Source organism: Tetrao urogallus, assembly GCF_951394365.1.
Source record: "Tetrao urogallus genome assembly, chromosome: 2".
Lineage (NCBI taxonomy): Eukaryota > Metazoa > Chordata > Aves > Galliformes > Phasianidae > Tetrao > Tetrao urogallus.
Genome location: NC_136814.1, coordinates 28,119,535 through 28,138,799, shown reverse-complemented (window position 1 = coordinate 28,138,799; position 19,265 = coordinate 28,119,535). Strand labels below are relative to the sequence as shown.

General features: G+C 40.4%; 1 protein-coding gene across 1 annotated transcript in view; it reads right to left on the bottom strand.

Annotated features, from left to right (window-relative positions):
- MOCS1 (molybdenum cofactor synthesis 1) overlaps positions 1-7,069 on the bottom strand; it is a gene marked incomplete at both ends in the record, with an annotated part of 31,302 nt that extends 24,233 nt beyond the window's left edge. Inside the window, one exon of the mRNA XM_079550708.1 lies at positions 6,944-7,069. Within this exon, the coding sequence (XP_079406834.1) occupies positions 6,944-7,069 (126 nt within the window). The remainder of the gene's footprint in view (positions 1-6,943) is intronic.
- Positions 7,070-19,265: the final 12,196 nt, after the last annotated feature.

Below are 19,265 nucleotides of genomic sequence, written 5' to 3'. Positions count from 1 at the left end.
GTTAAATATTTGAATAGCAGTACTCAATATATACTTGCCACGTAAATTTTAATTTTATCTCAACAGATAATTATGATCTTTCTTTTTCCCTCACCAGGACAGCAGCACAAGAAAAACCAATGGCTTCTCCTTATGGCCCAAATTGGCCACACAGTGATTAGTTTTCTTAATTCCATAGAATAGTATTATCAGCTTTCCCATTTTAAGATACGGCCACTTTGCCACAGGTGCTTCAGACTTTTTGTGCAGCACAGGAGGCAGTGTTTTTCAATTGCGTCTCTTTGTATCTGAGAACCAGTGATCCAGGAACACCACCAGTCTCACTGTAGCTCTCAGATAACCAAAATCATTTATAAGGGTCCCTGTAGTTTAGCGCAAAATAAATAAAAATGGATGAAACTCTGCATCTCTGTTTGCATCCCTTCCAGCTTCCAAATACAAGACATAACATCCTATCAATAGCAAAACCAAGTTACTGCTGTACATAATTATGGAGTTTCATGTTTGCACATTACATTTACAGAAAGGTTTTCCTGTCCAAATCTGAACAAGTGAATATTACCAAAATGCTTGTCTTTGATAAAAGACAATAAATATGAGGTGAGTGGGATTGGAAGAGAGGTATTATATGATCCTAAACACTCCAGCTGTTCAAGGTGTAAAAAATTCAGAATTTTAATAATGTCTTCATTGATGAAATAAATATTAAGATGATTTCTACTGACTTTTTTTCTTTTTTTAACAGAGTATCATATTCTGGAGCAATACAGCTTTTGAGAAGCACTCAATCAGAATGGCTTGGGTTGGAAAGGATCATCAAGTTTCAACCTCACTGCCACAGGCAGGGCTGCCAGGTGCTAGATCAAGTAGTAGATCAGATTGCCCAGGGCTCCATGCAACCTTAAACACTTAGAGTGTTTAAGACTTCTTCTAGATAAAATAGCATCCCCCCACCCCCCCCCCCCAAAAAAAAAGTGAAGGTGAAAATTCAGCCACAAAATTGCACCTCCATTCAAAATCATGCTGGCTAGCTTTGACAGGCCACAATAGATAAAGGGTCACATGAAGTTTTTACAAAAATCTAAGATGCAGAATGCAAAACTGGACAAGATAACACAAGTGGCCATTTAGGTCTCAGGCTGCAGGATGTGCCCAAGCTTTCTGTCAGTGTCTGACAGCAGCAGTGGGCACACTGGGCGAGCTGCACTCAGGTCAAAGAACTGCTCAGCACAGGAGTTGGCAGCTGACTGACAGAGCTTTAAACTAGACTTGAAGGGGGAAAGGAATAAAATCAGGCATGCAAGAGATAAACTATAGGATAGAGTGCCAAAACATGAAGAACAGCACACTAGTGAGAACCTTGACTGTTCCATGAGGTGCCAGGTATAATGAAGAACATTTGAAATGTTTCTACATCAATACACACAGCAAGAAGATAAAGCAAGGGGACCTAGAAGCCTTGGCTCAGTCCCAGAACTGCAATATCATTGTGATAAGCTGTAGTGGAAATGCTAAGTGATGGCTTAAACCAGTGATTGAGCACCTGGTGGCAAGGCAGGGCCAACCCAGGGGAGCTCAGGTGAATGCAATGTACCTGAGTGACCAGAAGAGGTGGAGCCAGGATCCACCCCATCCCAGACCTCATCTAAGGGCTGCCATTGGAGGCAAGTGTATCTTGCTGGAGATTACTGCCTACTTGAGGCCTTCTGTGGGTAAGTAACTTCTTTCCTTTATTTCCACGGCTGTTGCATTTGAGCAAATTCTCACTTGTTGCAGCTATGCCCTCGCTGTTCTGCTGTGCTTTCCGTTGTGTTACATAAGCAAAACCTGGTGGGAAGTCTGGGCCTTCAGCAGGGACAAACAGGGGGTGCTGCGTGTGGCGAGGGGGGCCTGGGCTGTCACTAAGAGTCATCAGCCATGTGCCCCAGCTGCTAAAAAGCACAACTATATCCTGAGGTGCATTAGGCTCACCACTGCCAGCTGCAACTTCAGCTACCAGCAACTGATGTTATTTTGACTCTAGCTGAGCCAACTCTTTGGCTGCTGGTAAGCTTACAAGCAGGAACAGTCTTTCTTGGCAGTATAATCTTCCCATCAGCCTTTAAACAATTTCCTGTGCTTCCTGATCTAAATGGCTTTGTGATTAGTTAAGGCCTCTGAAAACAACCTTGGTTGTGGAGGGGCTAAAGAAGATGCAAGGTGGATGACTTCAGAGTTCTGAAAGCTTCTGTTTAACGCTGATAAAATGGCATACTTGTTTCCATGTGCTTGCTTATCTCCCAGACAAAATTTTTCAGTTTCTGTTTTGCTCCAATTACAAGTGGAGACCTCCAGAGGGTGAAAGCCAAGTCCTCCACAGTTGTGTCCTTCCCTCCTTTGCAGTAACAAAGATGTCTGTGGATTAATGTTTGTACAGCTATTGTCACTGACATGTACACTGCTCAGATTCATTCTTGCACAGGACTCTTCTCCCATGTGCACAGGAAGAACAACTCATGTTTTCTTAATCTCCCTGGGGAAATGCTGCAGCCTGTGCACTTATGGACTGTTTACAAGTTCTGTACAGCTTTATTTTCCCCAGGAAATCAAAAACTGGGAGCTTACTTTGTTAGAAGTGCTTGTTCTTTCTCATTTAGTATGAGAACTCCTTAGAAAACCAGTCGAAGAAGAGCCTAACTAAATATTCAGGCTTAACTCCACTTGTTTCCCAGCTAGAAAATATGAAGATAATTTAAATACTGCTATTCTCAAATCACAATGTTTGTTCTTTGAGAGCCATGCTACATTCTCATCAGGCTATATTTCTGGTGTTCTCCTATCTGTTATTTTAAGAAAGTGTCCATATTTGAAATGAGAAGTACATCCATGCTTATTATTTTAGTCCTTCCTTGCAGAGCACTCCCCTGCTGCTTCTTTCTCAGTCATTCATTTTTGCGCTTTGTGTAGGATGAGACCTCCTTACCCATGGCATGTGAAGGCAGAACAGCATCAACCTTCTGTCTCCCCACTCTGGACTGAGAATTACAGGCAAAGTAAGAAAAATGCTATTCTCTCTTGATAGACTGAAGTCAAAATAAGTGAACTTATTTTATTAAATGGATGTCAAAATAGCATAATCTCTTTACAAGCACAATGATGTGCTTGAAGTAATTTTCAGGAAAAAGTCATCAGTGGCATGAGATTAAAGGAAGCAATGATTTTGTTCCTGAGTCACATCTACTGTGTGTGGCAGAGTGGATGTTACAGACATGGAAACTAAAGCAGACTTACATGAGGAATAATATTGACCTTCATTAATTACTCTGAAGCAACTGTCAAGAAGCAATATTTAAAGAACATGTGCTCACCAGGCAGCTAGTGTTAATACTGCTTAAAGATCCTGTTGGAGATAACTGACTTTTGTTTCTTGCTGGAAAATACTTTTCAGTGCTGGAATGGTCAAACAAAAAGTTTCATAGGGTTGCTTGAGCCAGTCATGGTCCTGTCTAAGAGGAAAAGAGTAACTGACAGTGGAATTTTCAAGCTGTTAGTTCAGTTTCTGTCCTGTTTGATGTCACAAGGAGGAATTAGGAGACACCATGAATTCAAGAGTACCTAGGTTGAGTTCCAGAAGTGAATCCTGTATTGCCGTATCTGCCACTGCAGCCAATGCTGACTCATATTAATCAATTCCTCAGGGAAGGCTAAATGTCTGAGGCAGAAACCCAGATACTTGGTTACTGAGAGCAAGGAATAAGCCTGCTCTCATCCAATCTCATAAGCAGGATTTTCTGATGGGAAGGAGTATGGTGAGATTGGACCTTGAGGCACTTGTAGCCTCTGAGTGACCCACTGAACAGCAAAAGCTGCCTGCTACCATTCCCAAGCTAAAGGGAAATGGTTATTCAGTTCTCTACAGTTGGAAAAGAAGGGTGTTGTGACTATTTTAACCTACTGATATCCAACCGTATAACTTTCTGATTCAAAAGGCAGGGCTATTACTCCCTAGCCCCTATTCCCCTCTATAATTGACAGGAGAGTCTTCTGCACATAGGAGTATGCCATGTCACAGAGTGTGCTACATCTGATCTATGGAAAAAGTAATTTCACCCTCTAGGATGTCAATCCTATGTTCTAAACCAGTACTGAAAGAATAAGTGCTTAGATGACTGCTATATTTTGACAAGCTGTCAACCCTTCAAACCTGCCAATTCACCTGTAACTTCCACAAGAACTCTTCTAGCAATCCAGCAGAATTGGAACCTGTCACCAGTATTAATAACAATCAGGAATACCACAAACTGACAGACAGTGGAAAAGTTCAGTTAAACAAGAGCAGAGAGCTCCTTAACAATGCAATATTACCAAACAGTTCTTCTGGCCTGGCCTCAAGGACGACCACAACAGTGTCAGCATGGCTCCTGCTGCCAAACCCTGCAGGCTCTCTCAGCTCCTGCAGTCCTGCTGGACAAGTCCATGCACCAGTGCTGCCCTCCCAGCCTAAAGGCCTAGCACTAATCTGCCAACATCTTAGATACAACTCAGCAAGAGCTCTTCTGTTTCATGCCTCACCTCTAATGTCTTGGGTTAGGCAAGCAGCGAGGTGTCCTTGTTCAACATGGAAGTCAGACAACCACAGAGGATGAAATGGGTTTAAGTAGGTCAAGTGCCAGAATGAGGTCTGAGCTGGGAAGTCCAAGACAAATGTTTTTCTGAAAGCTCCACAGCTGCTGCACAACAGTTGGCCCTAAACAGCATGCTTCAGTTTTGGCTTCTGGCACAGAAAGTGCTGCTCATGGACTTTGAACAGCTACCCACAAAATGGAGTTCCAGGACACAGAGTTTCAGGCATGAATGGACAAGAAAGGCCATATGAGGTCTGTTCTAGACTAGCTGGGCTCTTTCCTTTACTCCAGTGAGTGCAAAGAAAGTTTCAATCAACTATGTTTAAGTTACGTGATTTACATGAGCTGAAATTAAACTTCATAACAGGATGCCAAAGACTTTTACTAAAGTGACATGTTTATAAAGGGGTTTAAAAAAAAAAAAAAAAAAAAGACTAATTTCCTTAATGTTATCACTCAGAAGCCCTATTACACTAAGAATCCTGTCTTCCTCATTGTATTTTTGCCCAGGAACTTCTTGCTTACAATAAAAAGTTATATAGGAAAATATACCATTTTGTGGTTGAAATACATAATCCTACATAATACTTTCTTATTCAAGAATATCATTTAGATATATATGATCTTGTGCAGAAGATGACAGGCTGGCATTAGATCTTCCACTGTTAACTGTAAAACCATTTCTGGAGTGATTCACACAACCAGAGATGCAGGAAAAGGGGCTCTCAGAGTACCTGTTGCTACCTGCCGTTATCTAATCTTTAAAAAAGGGACTCTACCCTTGGCAATAGAACATTTAAACTGTTGCCTTGGCTGGCAACTGTAACATAAATACTAAGATATGAATATGTTCAATCATGTAGACTAATCAGTCCAGTAATAGTCCAGCCAACTTCTGGGTTTTACTCCTAAGCAATTTACCATCAACTTCCCAGATATTTATCACATATCATAAGAAGTTTGTACTATCTATCTTTGCTTCTGCATTGGCTTGGTTGCTGTGACCTGCAAGGTTTTAGCAAGTATTCCAGCACACTTGTCATTGGTTATTACCACATAAACAAATCTCCCAATCACTTTAATACTCTCAACCACTGTGTTTTTTTTCTCCTAAAGGATATAGGGGTTTCAGACCTACGTGGTAAAATCAAGCTTTTCCAAAAATATTCCTGACTGTGTGCTACAGCCACTTGATTTATAGAAAGTAACTGGTCATGCTAGATAGGGCCCTAGGCAGCCTGAGATAGTGGTTACAATTCTGCCCATGGTGTGAATTTGTAACCTGGTGATCTTTGAGGTCCTCTCCAACCATTCTATGAGAATTAATTCTAATCAGAATTTATTAAAATTTTTAGTTTAGAGGAAAAAAAAAACCAGACACAAAACCTCAATAAACTTTTGTAGGTCGTTGAGCCAAGTAACTGTTCAACAAAGCAATGTACAAATCTGTTTGACTTTCTGTAAATAAGTAAGTGGTAGTGAATGCATCCAATTCTGGTGACACAAGACTGGCAGCTTTAGGTTACAGTGTGCTTGCTGAAGCCAGCCATGCAATCGAAAGAAAAATCAATAAACCACCAGTGGATTAGTCAGGATGTCGTACCCTGCCTCTGATAGACGGCTGTGCCTTAACGCAGAGCTTTTTCTCTTGCATTTGGGCACCGAGAAACCAAATGTATCTGAGGGATCTGAAGTGAAAGTGGGAGAAGCTGGAACTGAACAACACACAACACCTTTGTTTACTTCACGTGAGGGGCTGAAGAAACAGTTCCGTGGTACAGCTCACATGGCTATTCAGAACATAACCACCCCTAATTTTGATTTGGGGCAGCTCAAATTTGATCTCAGCAAAGTAAGGGCACGGAACTGACGTATTGTCATGCTAAGTTTGCGGACTGCAAACTTATTATCCGTTATTATCCACTCATCTTTCCCATGCGAGTTACTTAACACCGTTTTTGCAATGTGATCTCGGGCGAAGTCAAGATCCCCGTGGCACCCACCTCAGCAGCGGCAGTGACGGCACGGGGACCTTACGCTGCCCACAGTTACTCAGGGAAACTTTCAGAACTCACACAAAGCGTACCGAGGGAAGCCTGGCTCACCACCAGCAGCGCCCCACAGTTTACGTCCCCTCAATTTTACCCGCAGGACACAGCGTCAGGATTCACAGCTGCAACCTCTGCCTGTGAGGTCAGGTATCCGCCAGCGGGACCGCCTTAGACAGCCGCTCCGAGAGGAGACCCACCGACCACCAGGCACAGCCCCTGCGGGCACACCTGGCGCCGCACCGCTCTCATTACAAAGCCGATCCCCGGGCGCCCTGCGCGCGGACTTACCTGAGCTCGAGCCGCGCCGGTGGGTGCCCGCACGGGCGCCCCGGTGCTGCACGCCCGGTCCTGCGCCGCCCCGAGCGCCCCCCGCAGGAGCAGGGGACCCCCGCGCCGCCCCCACGCCGCCGCCATGCGGCCCGCGACACTCGGGGGGGGACCGGCACGGCCACCGCGACACCGCCTGCCGTCACGTGGGGAAGAGCGGCGGCCAATCAGAGCGGCCGCCGAAGCGGCGCTGCACGCTGGGAATTGTAGTCCGGTCCCCTGGGGCGGGTGGTGAGCAGTGAGGTGCCCGGAGGCCGAGGTCCAGCCGGCCCACGCGGGGCAGGGTCCCAGATGTCGCTCGGGAGCCCCGCATCCCGCACTGGCGAAGGCAAAGCCTCCACCGACCGCTTTGTCATCTGTTTGTCCTCGCCCTTGCCCCGGCCCTTCACGCGATGCACGTGTGCAGCCCCGAGGCCTGCAGGCCATGTGGGGCCTCCCTGAGCACGGCTGTGTAAGGTGCTTGATGGAAGGGCTCGCACAGCTTACTCCAACAAGTCCCCACAGCGACAGGCTGAGGACCAGAAATCCTGTTATCAGCAGTAGAACGTTTCCTGTGAAAGCAAAGACTTCCTCTTCAATCTCTGCCTTACAAGGGAACAAGGTAAAACTTTGTCAAAAGACCGAACTTTTATTTCTATCTTTATGAGACATTCCAACAAACTTAACAAAAACCAACTAACATTTTGGTTTCCCAGCACTCTCCCCTCCACTCCCACTATTACACAAGATCTTAGGAAGAAGTGCCCTGTGGCCCACCATCCTGGTACATACCAGCTGCCTGTGCTCTCACATGACCAGGCTGAAGGTGAGGTTGTTCTGAACTTGTCTCATACCTGAAAGAAGGACACAGTTCCTCAAAAGTTTCCCCTCATTCTGTTGGCTACACTTTTGAAAGACACATTTCCGTACATGATTTCTTCTGCTCTGAGCACTGAAATGCTGCAGCTCTTGTATTGCTGTAGCTGGTGAGAGTACAACTTATGCACCGTGCTGCTCCTGTGATAAATCTCCTGGTTTAAATCATGTCATTTTCCATTACCAATTTCTTATGCTACAAAGACATTAAGAATTCCTTGCTGAGATGTGAATGAGAAATCCTGCTTTAAGTAATACCTGATATGTGATTGACTAGACCCTATAATTGCTTGTGTCAGCTATTATTTCAAGGTGTAGTTACATGTATTGTTACAGATTCATACCCTTAATCGGGTTATACTTAAATCCTTACTCTTTAGCGAAATGCCTTCTTATGTCTAATTCAGTCTTTGGCATTTAGACTTTGTTCAGTCTGTAGACTGAATGTAACCTGGTAGGAAGATCTCAAGGTTTAATGCAATATTATTTTCTTTTTTAAATCTGAAGGCCTTTGAAAACAAATATGGATTTGAATGATATGTGACATGGCCGAATATTATCTTGAAACCATTCTCATCAGCATGGGATTTTTGAGGTACTTTCGAGGGAATGCATACACAGATTGAAACAATGGAGAGGATAACAAGGTGAATGCTGATTTTATTTATAATTTTCAAAAAATGCAGAAGCAAGCTTGATGGTTACATTTATATTGCATATGTGAAGGGTTACCTTTTCCTGTAGAGCAGAAATAACTCTAATTAGAGGATTTCCTGACTTTAAGTGAACAGCAAGTGATAATGATAATTAAGGCGGAAATACAGAAAGGAATTTAGCTTTCTATTAAATGCAATAATTATTTAAGTGAATATTTCAATTGCAAAAAAAAAAAAAATAAATGCATAAAGATCAAAATTAATTACAACTTGAGATAGGGACCAAAATTATATATTGTTGAAAAGTCCACAGGATTCTCCTTTAATTATTTTTATCTTCAATAAAGGGACTGGTTCTAGAGTTATTTTGTTTAAATACTGTATTAAGCTTGACTTATATCTGTAATACAGTAAAGATGTACATGTCAAGAAAGTTAAAAGTGAAATGTCTTTGAATACGTGAAGATATTTTGGGTTTTATTATGTGTAAGTATAGGCATTTCTCAGTAAACAAGCATAAAATCAGCTTTTACACCTCCAAAGGCAACAACTCACTCTCAGAAGTTGCTACTGTTGACAGAAATGCTTATGTAGAATTTAAAAAAGAAAAACAAAACAGCAGCATAAATGTAGGGATTATCTGTGTAAGAGATAATTCCATTCTACTGGAATTTACTGGAATACAGTCTTATCGTATGTTCTGAAGAGTGAAAGTTCTTGCACAACTGAGACAGTGGCTGGAGGTTGATTTTCTTTGCCTGTCTCAGCAGCTATCTGAAGAACTAGTACTCAGTGAGGAATTAGAGGCTTGAGATTTATGTATTTAAGCTGAGGAACTGTGCAGTGTGATGCCCTTGCATTGTAACCAAAGCTGTGTGTGACATTCCATCATGGCAAAAAATACTTATCTACATCTAACTGAAAAAAGCAGTGGCACTTTAGTGAAGCTCAAGATTGTTGTTCAAGGCAGTTTTAGGATCCACAGAGACTCTTGCCACTAGGCTTTCAGTTGTCTTCCGTACGTTATGCAGACTTTCATTGGTGTTTGGTACAGAGTAATTCCATAGTGCGACTTCTCAAGAGTGCAATTTCCTGCCCTTACCACTGCTGCTTTCTTGTCTGACTTTCATGGAGTCTAGATTACAGAAGTCTAATATGCTGTGTACTTCAAGATTTTGCTGAATTCATGCTTAACATGCTTAACACCTCCCCAGTCTAATTCAGCACAGTTGCATAGAGCTTTTCTCAAGACACTGCAGTGTGCCACTTGCAAAAGTCAGCGTGCTGACCAAGAAGCATCACACCTACATTGGCAATCAAAGGACAGAGTCTGCTACATGTATACCAGTGTTCTGTGTGTATCTCAGAGTTTATCTCAGAACAATACAAAAATATGAAGTGCTGGACTACTCTGGTGTTTCAGATAAGGATAAATTTTTAAATGCTTTTTAATCATGAGATAATAATAGAAAGGTAAAGGAGAAAGCACTATGTGAGCTGATAGACCTGTTACACTGAGTCATGATTGCCTTGTTAACCAAACTAAGCACACACTGAGAGTTGTTTTTCAACACCTTATGAAACTTTGGGCTACAGGGCAAAGTGTAAAATGTGAACTTGTCCTCACATGTGGCTGGAACACTGCCAGGTCTTGTACTGCGGCTAAAGAAAGGACAGACTACAGAAATTCTTGTCTAGGATGAGATGAGGGAAAACCTGCATATCTGACTTCCTGGTATTTGAGCAGGAAATAACTTTTAGAAATTGAAAAAACACTTTCATTTTTTTGCGTGTTCCATGCAAGCAGAACATCACCAGTCTTGGCATCTGTTATTAATAAGCAACATAGGCCCTTCTTTAAAGGAACTACTGCTGGAGGTTCACTGTTAAACATAAGAGCAGAACTGCCTTAAAACGTCTCACAGTTGTTCACAACATTCATTTCATAACATTTTTCAATTCAAAGAACACCATTGCATAATTACTTGTGTCTGCAGTTGAGAAATCCTAGGTAGTTGATAAAGCAGAAGACTGAGTTGTAGTTTGCTTTCCTCTTTCCACTCCTCCTTCTGTATTTTCTTTGATGTCTTCCAATTTTTCTGCTTTCAATAATGATAATAATAAATGTTAATTTAATGCTGCTAAACTCAGAAAGATAAAAATGTTGGCATTCTCTGTTTGGGAAAGCAGTATATAGTGTACAACGGCGGTAGAATATCAAGGAATCCAACTGATTGTTCAAAATAAAGCTAAGTTTACACTTACTCGTCAATACTTCTGCACAGCTACACTACAGAAAGGGAAGTAAGAAATGCATAAAAAAAGATTGTGATATACAGTGGAAAAGTGGGAAAAGAAAAGAAGGAAAACAAGGAAAGGAAATAGAGGAAGAGAAAAAAGGGAGAAAAGGAGGGAGGTATGGCAGGAAGGGGAAATATCCCTTCATTATCCTTAACTCATTTCTAACTCATTTTTAACTCACGAGTTGTCCTTAACTCATTTCTGTACAGCTTTTTCTTTCTCTTTTGACTTCTTTCCTTTAAATGAAATAGTACTGTCAAGCCTTCAGAATGGCACAATTGAAGAACAGTGGCACTATTAGCATTCCTGTTTTATATCTAGAAGTTCTGTGAAAGACAACTGCTGAGCTTTTGTTTATCTGGAGCAAAATTGCAGTTTCACCATTTACATAAGATTGCTGATGAGCAGGTCATTTATGGGCTGATCACAACAACTTTGCTTGTCTAATTGGATGCTTATCACGTTTACGTCCTGTGAAAATGTAAAAAGAATAAATGTAGTGATGTAGAACAGCCCCACCAAATAAGATTGATGCAGATATTATCAAAAGAAAGATTTGGCAAATCCCTTTCTCAGCTTAACTTAGTGGGAGCTGTTTCTACCCTCATTAGCTCTACCATTTATCCAGTATCATTGCTGTTTTTACTCTTTTAGATTTCATCCCTATGTTTGGAACAGCAATCAATTTCATAGACTCATAGAATGGCCTGGGTTGAAAAGGACCTCAAAGATCATCTAGTTTCAACCCCCCTGCTATGTGCAAGGTCACCAACCACTAGAGCAGGCTGCCCAGAACCACATCCAGCCTGGCCTTGAATGCCTCCAGGGATGGGGCATCCACAGCCTCCTTGGGCAACCTGTTCCAGTGTTTCACAACCCTCTGTATGACAAAATTCCTCCTAATATCTAACCCAAACCTCCCCCATCTCAGTTTAAAGCCATTCCCACTTGTCCTATCACTACCCACCCTTGTAAACAGCCGTTCCCCCTCCTGTTTATACGCTCTCTTCCATTTATTTGGCTTGATATATGATCTTATGATATATGATAGATATTTCCCATGACATTTGCATTAAGAAAGCGCAGTAGTGTCAACAAAAAACCCTTTTTGACATCCCAACAATGCAATCCACAAGAGCATAGACCTTCAAGACATTTTTTGTATGTGTGTGCTGGAAATGTTTGATGCAACTTGAAAATCACTTCTAAATAGTGATGTATACTTGCCTTTCAACTTTCACACCAGTAACCAGCGTCCTAGTCTACCTAGGGAAGTATTTACTTTGTGGTTATATCTTGGCTTACTTTGTTAGACAAGCAAAATTCCAGTCAGTTAAGCATTCCCTCAAAGCAAGTTAAACTGTAACAGACAACATTTTCAGAAAGTTAATTTGTATCAAATGATCTTTATTAAATGCAAAAGTTACAAGACATAAAAATAGAGCAAAATAAAAGAAATTAGAAGCAACATCAAGGCATCTTTGTGGGCGGTTGGCATTATTGTTTTGTGGAAGTTTATATCAAAGACTATATTTTTACAGATGCTGTATTTCCCTATTTAACATCCCAGAGATATTTCTGTCATTTCTCATCTCCCAGACACTAGTTCTGTTCAGATACTGCAAATCACAATAAAGAACAGTGGTTAAGCAAATGTAATCTCACTGAATATTTCCCTCTTACATCTCTGGCTATAATCTTGTAAAAGAAAGACAGGAAAGATCTGTTTGCAGATTCACTCTCTCCTTTGATCTCCCCTTCCCAATGTTTTCTGTAAGCTGTTTTTCAAAAAATATTCAAAATGTAACAGTGTTTTGAGAAAGCTTTCCTTCAGTTTTCAAACAGAGGGTAATTACCTTTTTATGCATTGTTTAGTCACATAGATGAAGGGAAAGAGAAAAGAGTTCTGCTCTTCTCATTCCTGCCACTCACCTTCACATAAGTGACTACAAATAGTCTATTAGGTTACAGAAAATCAAGCCCTGGAGAGGTACCTGTCCAAACAGTAGTACTCAATCTAACCTCAGAGAAGCCATCAGACCAGAAGTTGCAAAACTTACAACAACTATGTCTGCTACATTTAAGGATATATTGTTGGTAGTACCTGCTTTTCTAAAGCTTTTCACCCATTCTGGTAATTAGTCAGGCCTTGTGACTGGCTATCTACTGAGTCTCTGAAATAGTTTGCTGTGGAGAAGTGAGAGTGAGTTTATTCCAAAGAAAATGCATTTAAAGCATTCTATTGGCTTTGTATTTCTTTGTAGTTAGTGATTCATTAGGCTCTCGGCCCTAGAAATTTTGTCTCCTGACCCAGTTATTTCAGCTTCAAACCCTCTGACTGTAAAGCTACAAAAGAAGGAAAATTAATTATAAAACAAAACATGAAAGTGGAACAGGCTGGTTTGATACTGACTTGAGTGGGCTTTTGTTTGCTGGAAAGACTGTCCTCTTAGACAGTGGAATGCCTTTTTTGTTGTTATTTTGTTAAGCTTGGCAGCTTTGCCTGTTTTCGCAATCTGGTAACTTATCTCCAATATCAGTGCAGCAAAAGCTCTGCTCTCTTGGCAGCATCATTTTGAGTCAAAGAGGTTTTGTGTTGTGGCTGTTTACAAGTTTGTTTCTTCTTCTGACCAAAGAAAATAACTTTATCTTGAGTAAGTCTTCCTTTTCCAAGTGGCATCCTCATGATACTCATGAGGAAGGCTGAGCACTTTTGGTAAATGCAGCATGGCAAAAAAAATGGGGAGAAGAAGGAGAAATGAGTGAGGACAAAGCAGAAAATGTGGGACTAAGACATTAGATTTTAGTATTTACCTTAGATTTTATGAACAGCTGGAAATGGCACCTACGTTCAAGAAGTCACACAACCTTAAGACTTGAATGACTGTAACATTCTAGAAGGATTTTGCATTTTTCAGTTAAAATGTGTAACTGTTCCATAAGATTTCAGCATGCTTTAACAAGACAGTCTCTCTCCACATAATTGCATTTCTCCCTGCAGTACAACACAATCCCTCTTGAAAGCCAGATTGCTTTAAACAGGCATGGAAGAGGTGAAGGAAAGACCGTCAGTGTGATGGTTCAGTGGGACTCTGAACTGACAAAAGGATGCAGTTACTGCCTTGTTGTTTCATGTGTCCACTGCTGGGAATCAACACCCTATTGGATTAATGCTGTTTTCCTCTGTTTTTTTTCTTTCCTCTTCTGAAATTTAATATCACAATGACAGGCTATTGTCCTCCACAGCCAGTCCCTATCTTACAGTTGCAAAATCAAGTACTTAGGGAAAAAGTAGCCCTAGTTTTGACATCCATCTTTGAACACTCTTTGTTTGTTCCCTTACATAAGTATCCTCAATGTTTAGTCTCTTTCTTGTATTTCCCATTCCCTTAAATTCCTCTCTCAGCTTCTGCTCACCTGTTCTACTGTCCTTTTCTAGCCTTTGTTTCTAATCTTTTCTTTAAATTGCAAATCTGCCTTCTGCCAACTGTGCATCTGAAATTGGTGAGTGAGAGAAACGTATTTACCATGACAATTTATCAAAGCAGGAATAGATGCTCAGAGTTATGGGAATTGGGGGGAAGGTTGTTCCCCCCCAGACAAACAAACAAACAAACAAACAAAAAACAACAAGACAACAAAAACAAAACACCACCACTGCCAAAAAACAAAAACAAACAAAAAAACCCAGGCAAACAAAAAAAAACAGCCATGAAGAAAAATTACTGGCAATGTGTCAATTGCAGCCTTTGTTAGAAAGTTGGCTATCTTAAATATCAGATTTTCATGTATTTCAAAAGTTACAGCCTCTAATTGCAGCACTGAGATGTCCCTCTCATGTCACCTGAACAAGTGATGTGACTTCATACTTAATTTTTCTCGTGTGCAGCCCTGCCTTCAGGAAAAAGGATTGTTTACAACCTCATTACCTGTAATTTCAGAAGGCTGCACCGTCTACATTAATTACAACCTGGAAACAATTTGTCTCTTCCTATACCTCTCTTTGGCTAGAATAGGCATACTCATCCCAATAACAGTTATTAATTTTGTAGCCACAAGAACCAATAACTAAACAAAATAACTTTCTTTTGTGGTTCTTACTCCCTCCATTTTTGAAGGAACCTTGATTTGATGAGTCTGATTAAATCCTCATATTTAATTATAGTAACCTAATTTATTTTACATTCACTCACTGGTGAGAGCTTCATTATACGCTTTTACTTTGAACTTTGGCAAAGTTACAGAGAACAGGAAACCTGCATAGTTCAGATTCGCTCTCCAGTAAAGAACGGTGAATCAGAGGTGACTCAAACTTTGTGCCTCGTTTGTTGGCAGTTCAGAGAAAGTCCTTTTTCAGTTTACATATCTTAAGGCTTAAAAAGCAGCATGTAGTGTCAGCAAGGTTTTCAGGGGATGACTCTACTCTTTTCAGATTAAACACAATAACTATACTGTACAGTGCAGCAGGGCAAGGACCCTGTTAAGCTGAAGATAACAGGGCAGATAAAATCACATGGTACATAGCCTGGATCTGCAGTGGTGCCAGCTCAGATCAAGAGAGGCATAGAGATAGTGCAACAGCATCTGCATCCTAATGGAGATCATCTGTGTGAGTGGAACAAAGCACTGATAAAATTGTTCTGCTTCTGGAGTTACTGCTTTACTTCTAGCATAGAAACATTAGCTCTGTGCTTATAGTGCACCATTGATGTGGTTTTGGAAGGAATGACAAGATAGCTGAAACACAGACTTAATAATAAAAGCCCTCAAGGATATGAAATAGGAATATCTCTTCACTTTTACTGCTGATGTGCTGGGGCTTAACCCAGCACGCAGCTTAGCACCACACAGTCGTTCATTCACTCTCTCTCCCCAAGGGTATGGGAGAGAGAATTGGGAAAAAAGGTAGAATTTGTAGGTTAAGATTAAAAAAACATCTACTAATATAGAAAAGGAGAAATAATAGTTTTATATATTTTTTTTTTCCCAAAACAAGCAGTGCACAACACAATTGCTCACAACCTGCTGACTAATGCCCAGCCAGTCCCCAGGCTGAGGCTGTCCTCTCAGCCAACTCCCCACAGTGTTCCTGTTTTTTCATGTGATGTCATGTGCAATGGAACATCGCTTTGGCCAGTTTAGGTCAGCTGTCCTGGTTCTGTCCTCTCCCAACTAATTGTGCCCGCTCACCCCCCTCACTGACAGGCCAATATGAGAAGCTGAAAACTGATACATCATTGGCTCTGTGCAACAGCAATCAGCAACAACTAAAACATTGGTATGTTATCAACATTGTTTTTTTTTTGCTGAAACCAAAACATAGCAGCATACCAGCTACTGAGGAAAATCAATTCTGTCCCAGCTCAAATCAGGATATAATTGTAGTTTGGTATCTGAGATCCTGCAGGTCCCAGCCCACAGTGCAGCTGCAACAGCTGCCCACTTATTAACTGTGCCAATGTTCCATTTATTTTTTTCCTAAGGGTGAGGAAGAAGTAAAGTTGCAGTAGAACTGACACAGCACATTTGTGTAAAAGCCTTTTATCTGTCACAGACACCAATATGTATCCTAACACCTAACACAGCTCCACAAACTGATTGAGTGTAGGGTAGAAAACAGAGTGCAGGTGTCTGAACTCCTAATTTCCTGCATTAGGAAAATGACCTAATGATTGCTTTGCAGTCTGCACCTGCTATCACAAATCAGCCTTGTGGGTCTACAAACCTGTGGGTTTGTATTTCCATTGTACTCGTACTTTGGCACATTCTGGAAGGATAGGGAATGACCACTTTGGTTGGTAGTGGAAGAGCACAAAACCTGCGGGTAAATGAAAGAATACGAATGAGCACACCAAAACACCCACTAAAATCCTATCAATTGAAAATCATACTAAAGAACTCGTGCTAATACACTTTTCTATGAAGAGGTGAATGTCCACAGAGCCCTGGGCTCCACATCCACACCAGAGAAGACAATACCTGTCCTGAAGACTTGGCAAGATATGTAGTGGGAAAATAGCCAAGGAAGTTGGGAAAAGGTAAAAATAAAACATAAAAAAAAATAAAAAAAATAAAAAAAGAGCCGTGCAGGTCTTGGTCCTAGCAGGACTGGCTCCACTTTCTATAAATTGTTAACTAATTGTGGGTCACCACAAAGAAATTATTAGGAAACTTCAAGTTTGATAGTGCTGTCAAAATATTTGACTAGCATAGAAAACTATAACCTTAAACATAAATATAATAAAGCATTCCCCTTAAAGTTCACAGTATGCAAGGAAAACCAAAACCAAACTAAGAAAATTTAACATATTTAAGACAAAACATAGCTTTAATATTTAAATGAAACCTTCTAATCTCTGGCTAATTGCAATCTATCATCTTTGGTCTATAAACATGAATATCTCAAAAGCATATTTTCTCTGTTTATTTCTGTATTAACACTTTCAATATTGTATTAACAATTTTTTTTCCTGCCATATATATTCTCTTTTTATATATTTGCAAAAAAAGTAAAAAATATACTAAAATACAACTACAGATAAATTCCGAGAAAAAGCTTAAAAATTTGGACTTCAGAAAAATTTTCAGTGGAACACATCCTTGGATAAAGGCAATTCAGCAGTCTGCTGCTTCGGAAGAACTAAACTGTTGAACAACTCACTTATTTTGTTAATACAGTTGTTGCCTGAGGGGGGAACAGGGAGTCCTTCAAGTAGAAATACAATCCAAGCAGTTGCTTCATCATTGGCTTTTGCCTTGTACAATAATTTGCAATCATCTTGCATCATAATGCAATGACTGCATAAGCAAAATGGGCTACAGAGTACTGAGCACTTTGATCCAATTTTTCTCAAGCAAAATTAGAGAAAAAAGTTTGTCCTTGGAAAATAAGTAGGATATGCCCCTACTCTTACTAATTTATTTATAATTAAAATATTAACTCAGTCTTGAGGAAGTTTAAAAAGACTTTTTTCAGACTGAGAGACTGGAGAATGAGAATGTGTAAAAGTAATTTTAAGAGCACATATATTGCAACAGAGTTAAGACCAAGACAAAAGCCACTAGCATTTCGTACTCTGCTTATTTTTTCAAGTGACTGAGTTACTATGATTTTGAGACTTTTGTAATTCTTTCTGTTTCACTACTTGGTAGCACATTTTTGTCTGCTTTTCCAGTAACTATGAACTTTAATTATCACAGAGGTACCTGGCAGAGAGAAAAAAAGGAGAAAGGGGAAAACTGACTTAAGATTTTTCCTTATGAAACTTAATGGTACAGGAAGGGACTCTGAGAGTCATTGAATGAGTCGCCAGCTGTTGGAGATGGCCACGTCACAAACTTGCACCTTTACTCTTGCTGAGAATCTGGTTTAGAGCCAAGGAGTTCCAATGACTACAGGACTTATAAACTTTCACCTGTCACAGTTTGTGCACAAGCTGACAGCTGTCTTATACACATCTCTCTCCTGATTTCTGTCCACGTGTACCACTTGTCAGAACAGATGAATGGAAGGTGCCTCATTTGCGCTCTTCTTCTTAGATGTGCTGCTATGGTGAGCAGGAAATTCGAAAGCCTCTCCTGGGCACTTGTTCTGCCATAATTAGTTTTGCTTTTGAGTGATTAAAACTGTTCTTACAATTCTTTAGGAGCAGTGTGCCCTGTAAGCGTTGCTACTTTCTGACTGAATTGTTTCTGGAGGCCCTCAGTCACTTGTCAATTGGCACTGAGAGTCCAGAGAACTGCCATAGCACATGCATTGATCATTTTTCTACCTAACTCTGTTTGCTCCTTTCCAGTTTTAAGAAGAAAATAACTTTCTTCACTTGTGTCACTACTTAAACTAGGATACATACTACATTCTACAATACATTGAAGCAGCATCTCAAATATGAACTCTCCCTGACATATTTAAACTACTCTTTTCTCAGTACATTTGGTGATAGATTTCTCTTTCAGAACATGATCCCAAGATATGTTTGTCTTTTAGATACTGTTTTGTCTTAGTGGTAATAGGCAAGCCATGATGAGTAAACACAAGTTCTATCATTTGGTTGACAAGGAACAAGCAATAATTAATGCTGTATGTGCATGACCTGTTTTGTGTAACTTAATTTTATTTCTATTACACAGAGCTTCATGGTAATCCGGTTTTTATTGCTGTTCAGTACTCCTCTGGTTTACTAATGAGACCAAAGTGTATGCAACAAATTTCGGAGTATCAGTTTTCTGAACCAGCATCATTACCAAAAATGACATATCCTGAAGACCTTTGCTAGTCATTTTTTCCTAGCTCTTCTTTTTCAGCAAAATGCTCTTTGATATTTCAGATGGTTCTTAACCAGCTTACTGTTTTCTGTGAGCCCTCATCTCTTCAATTATGTTTTTCACCAGGCACTATTTTTTAAAGCAAACTTACGTAATTTCTTTTCTCTAAACAAACAGGTTTTTTTACTGAAAAATATTCTCAAACA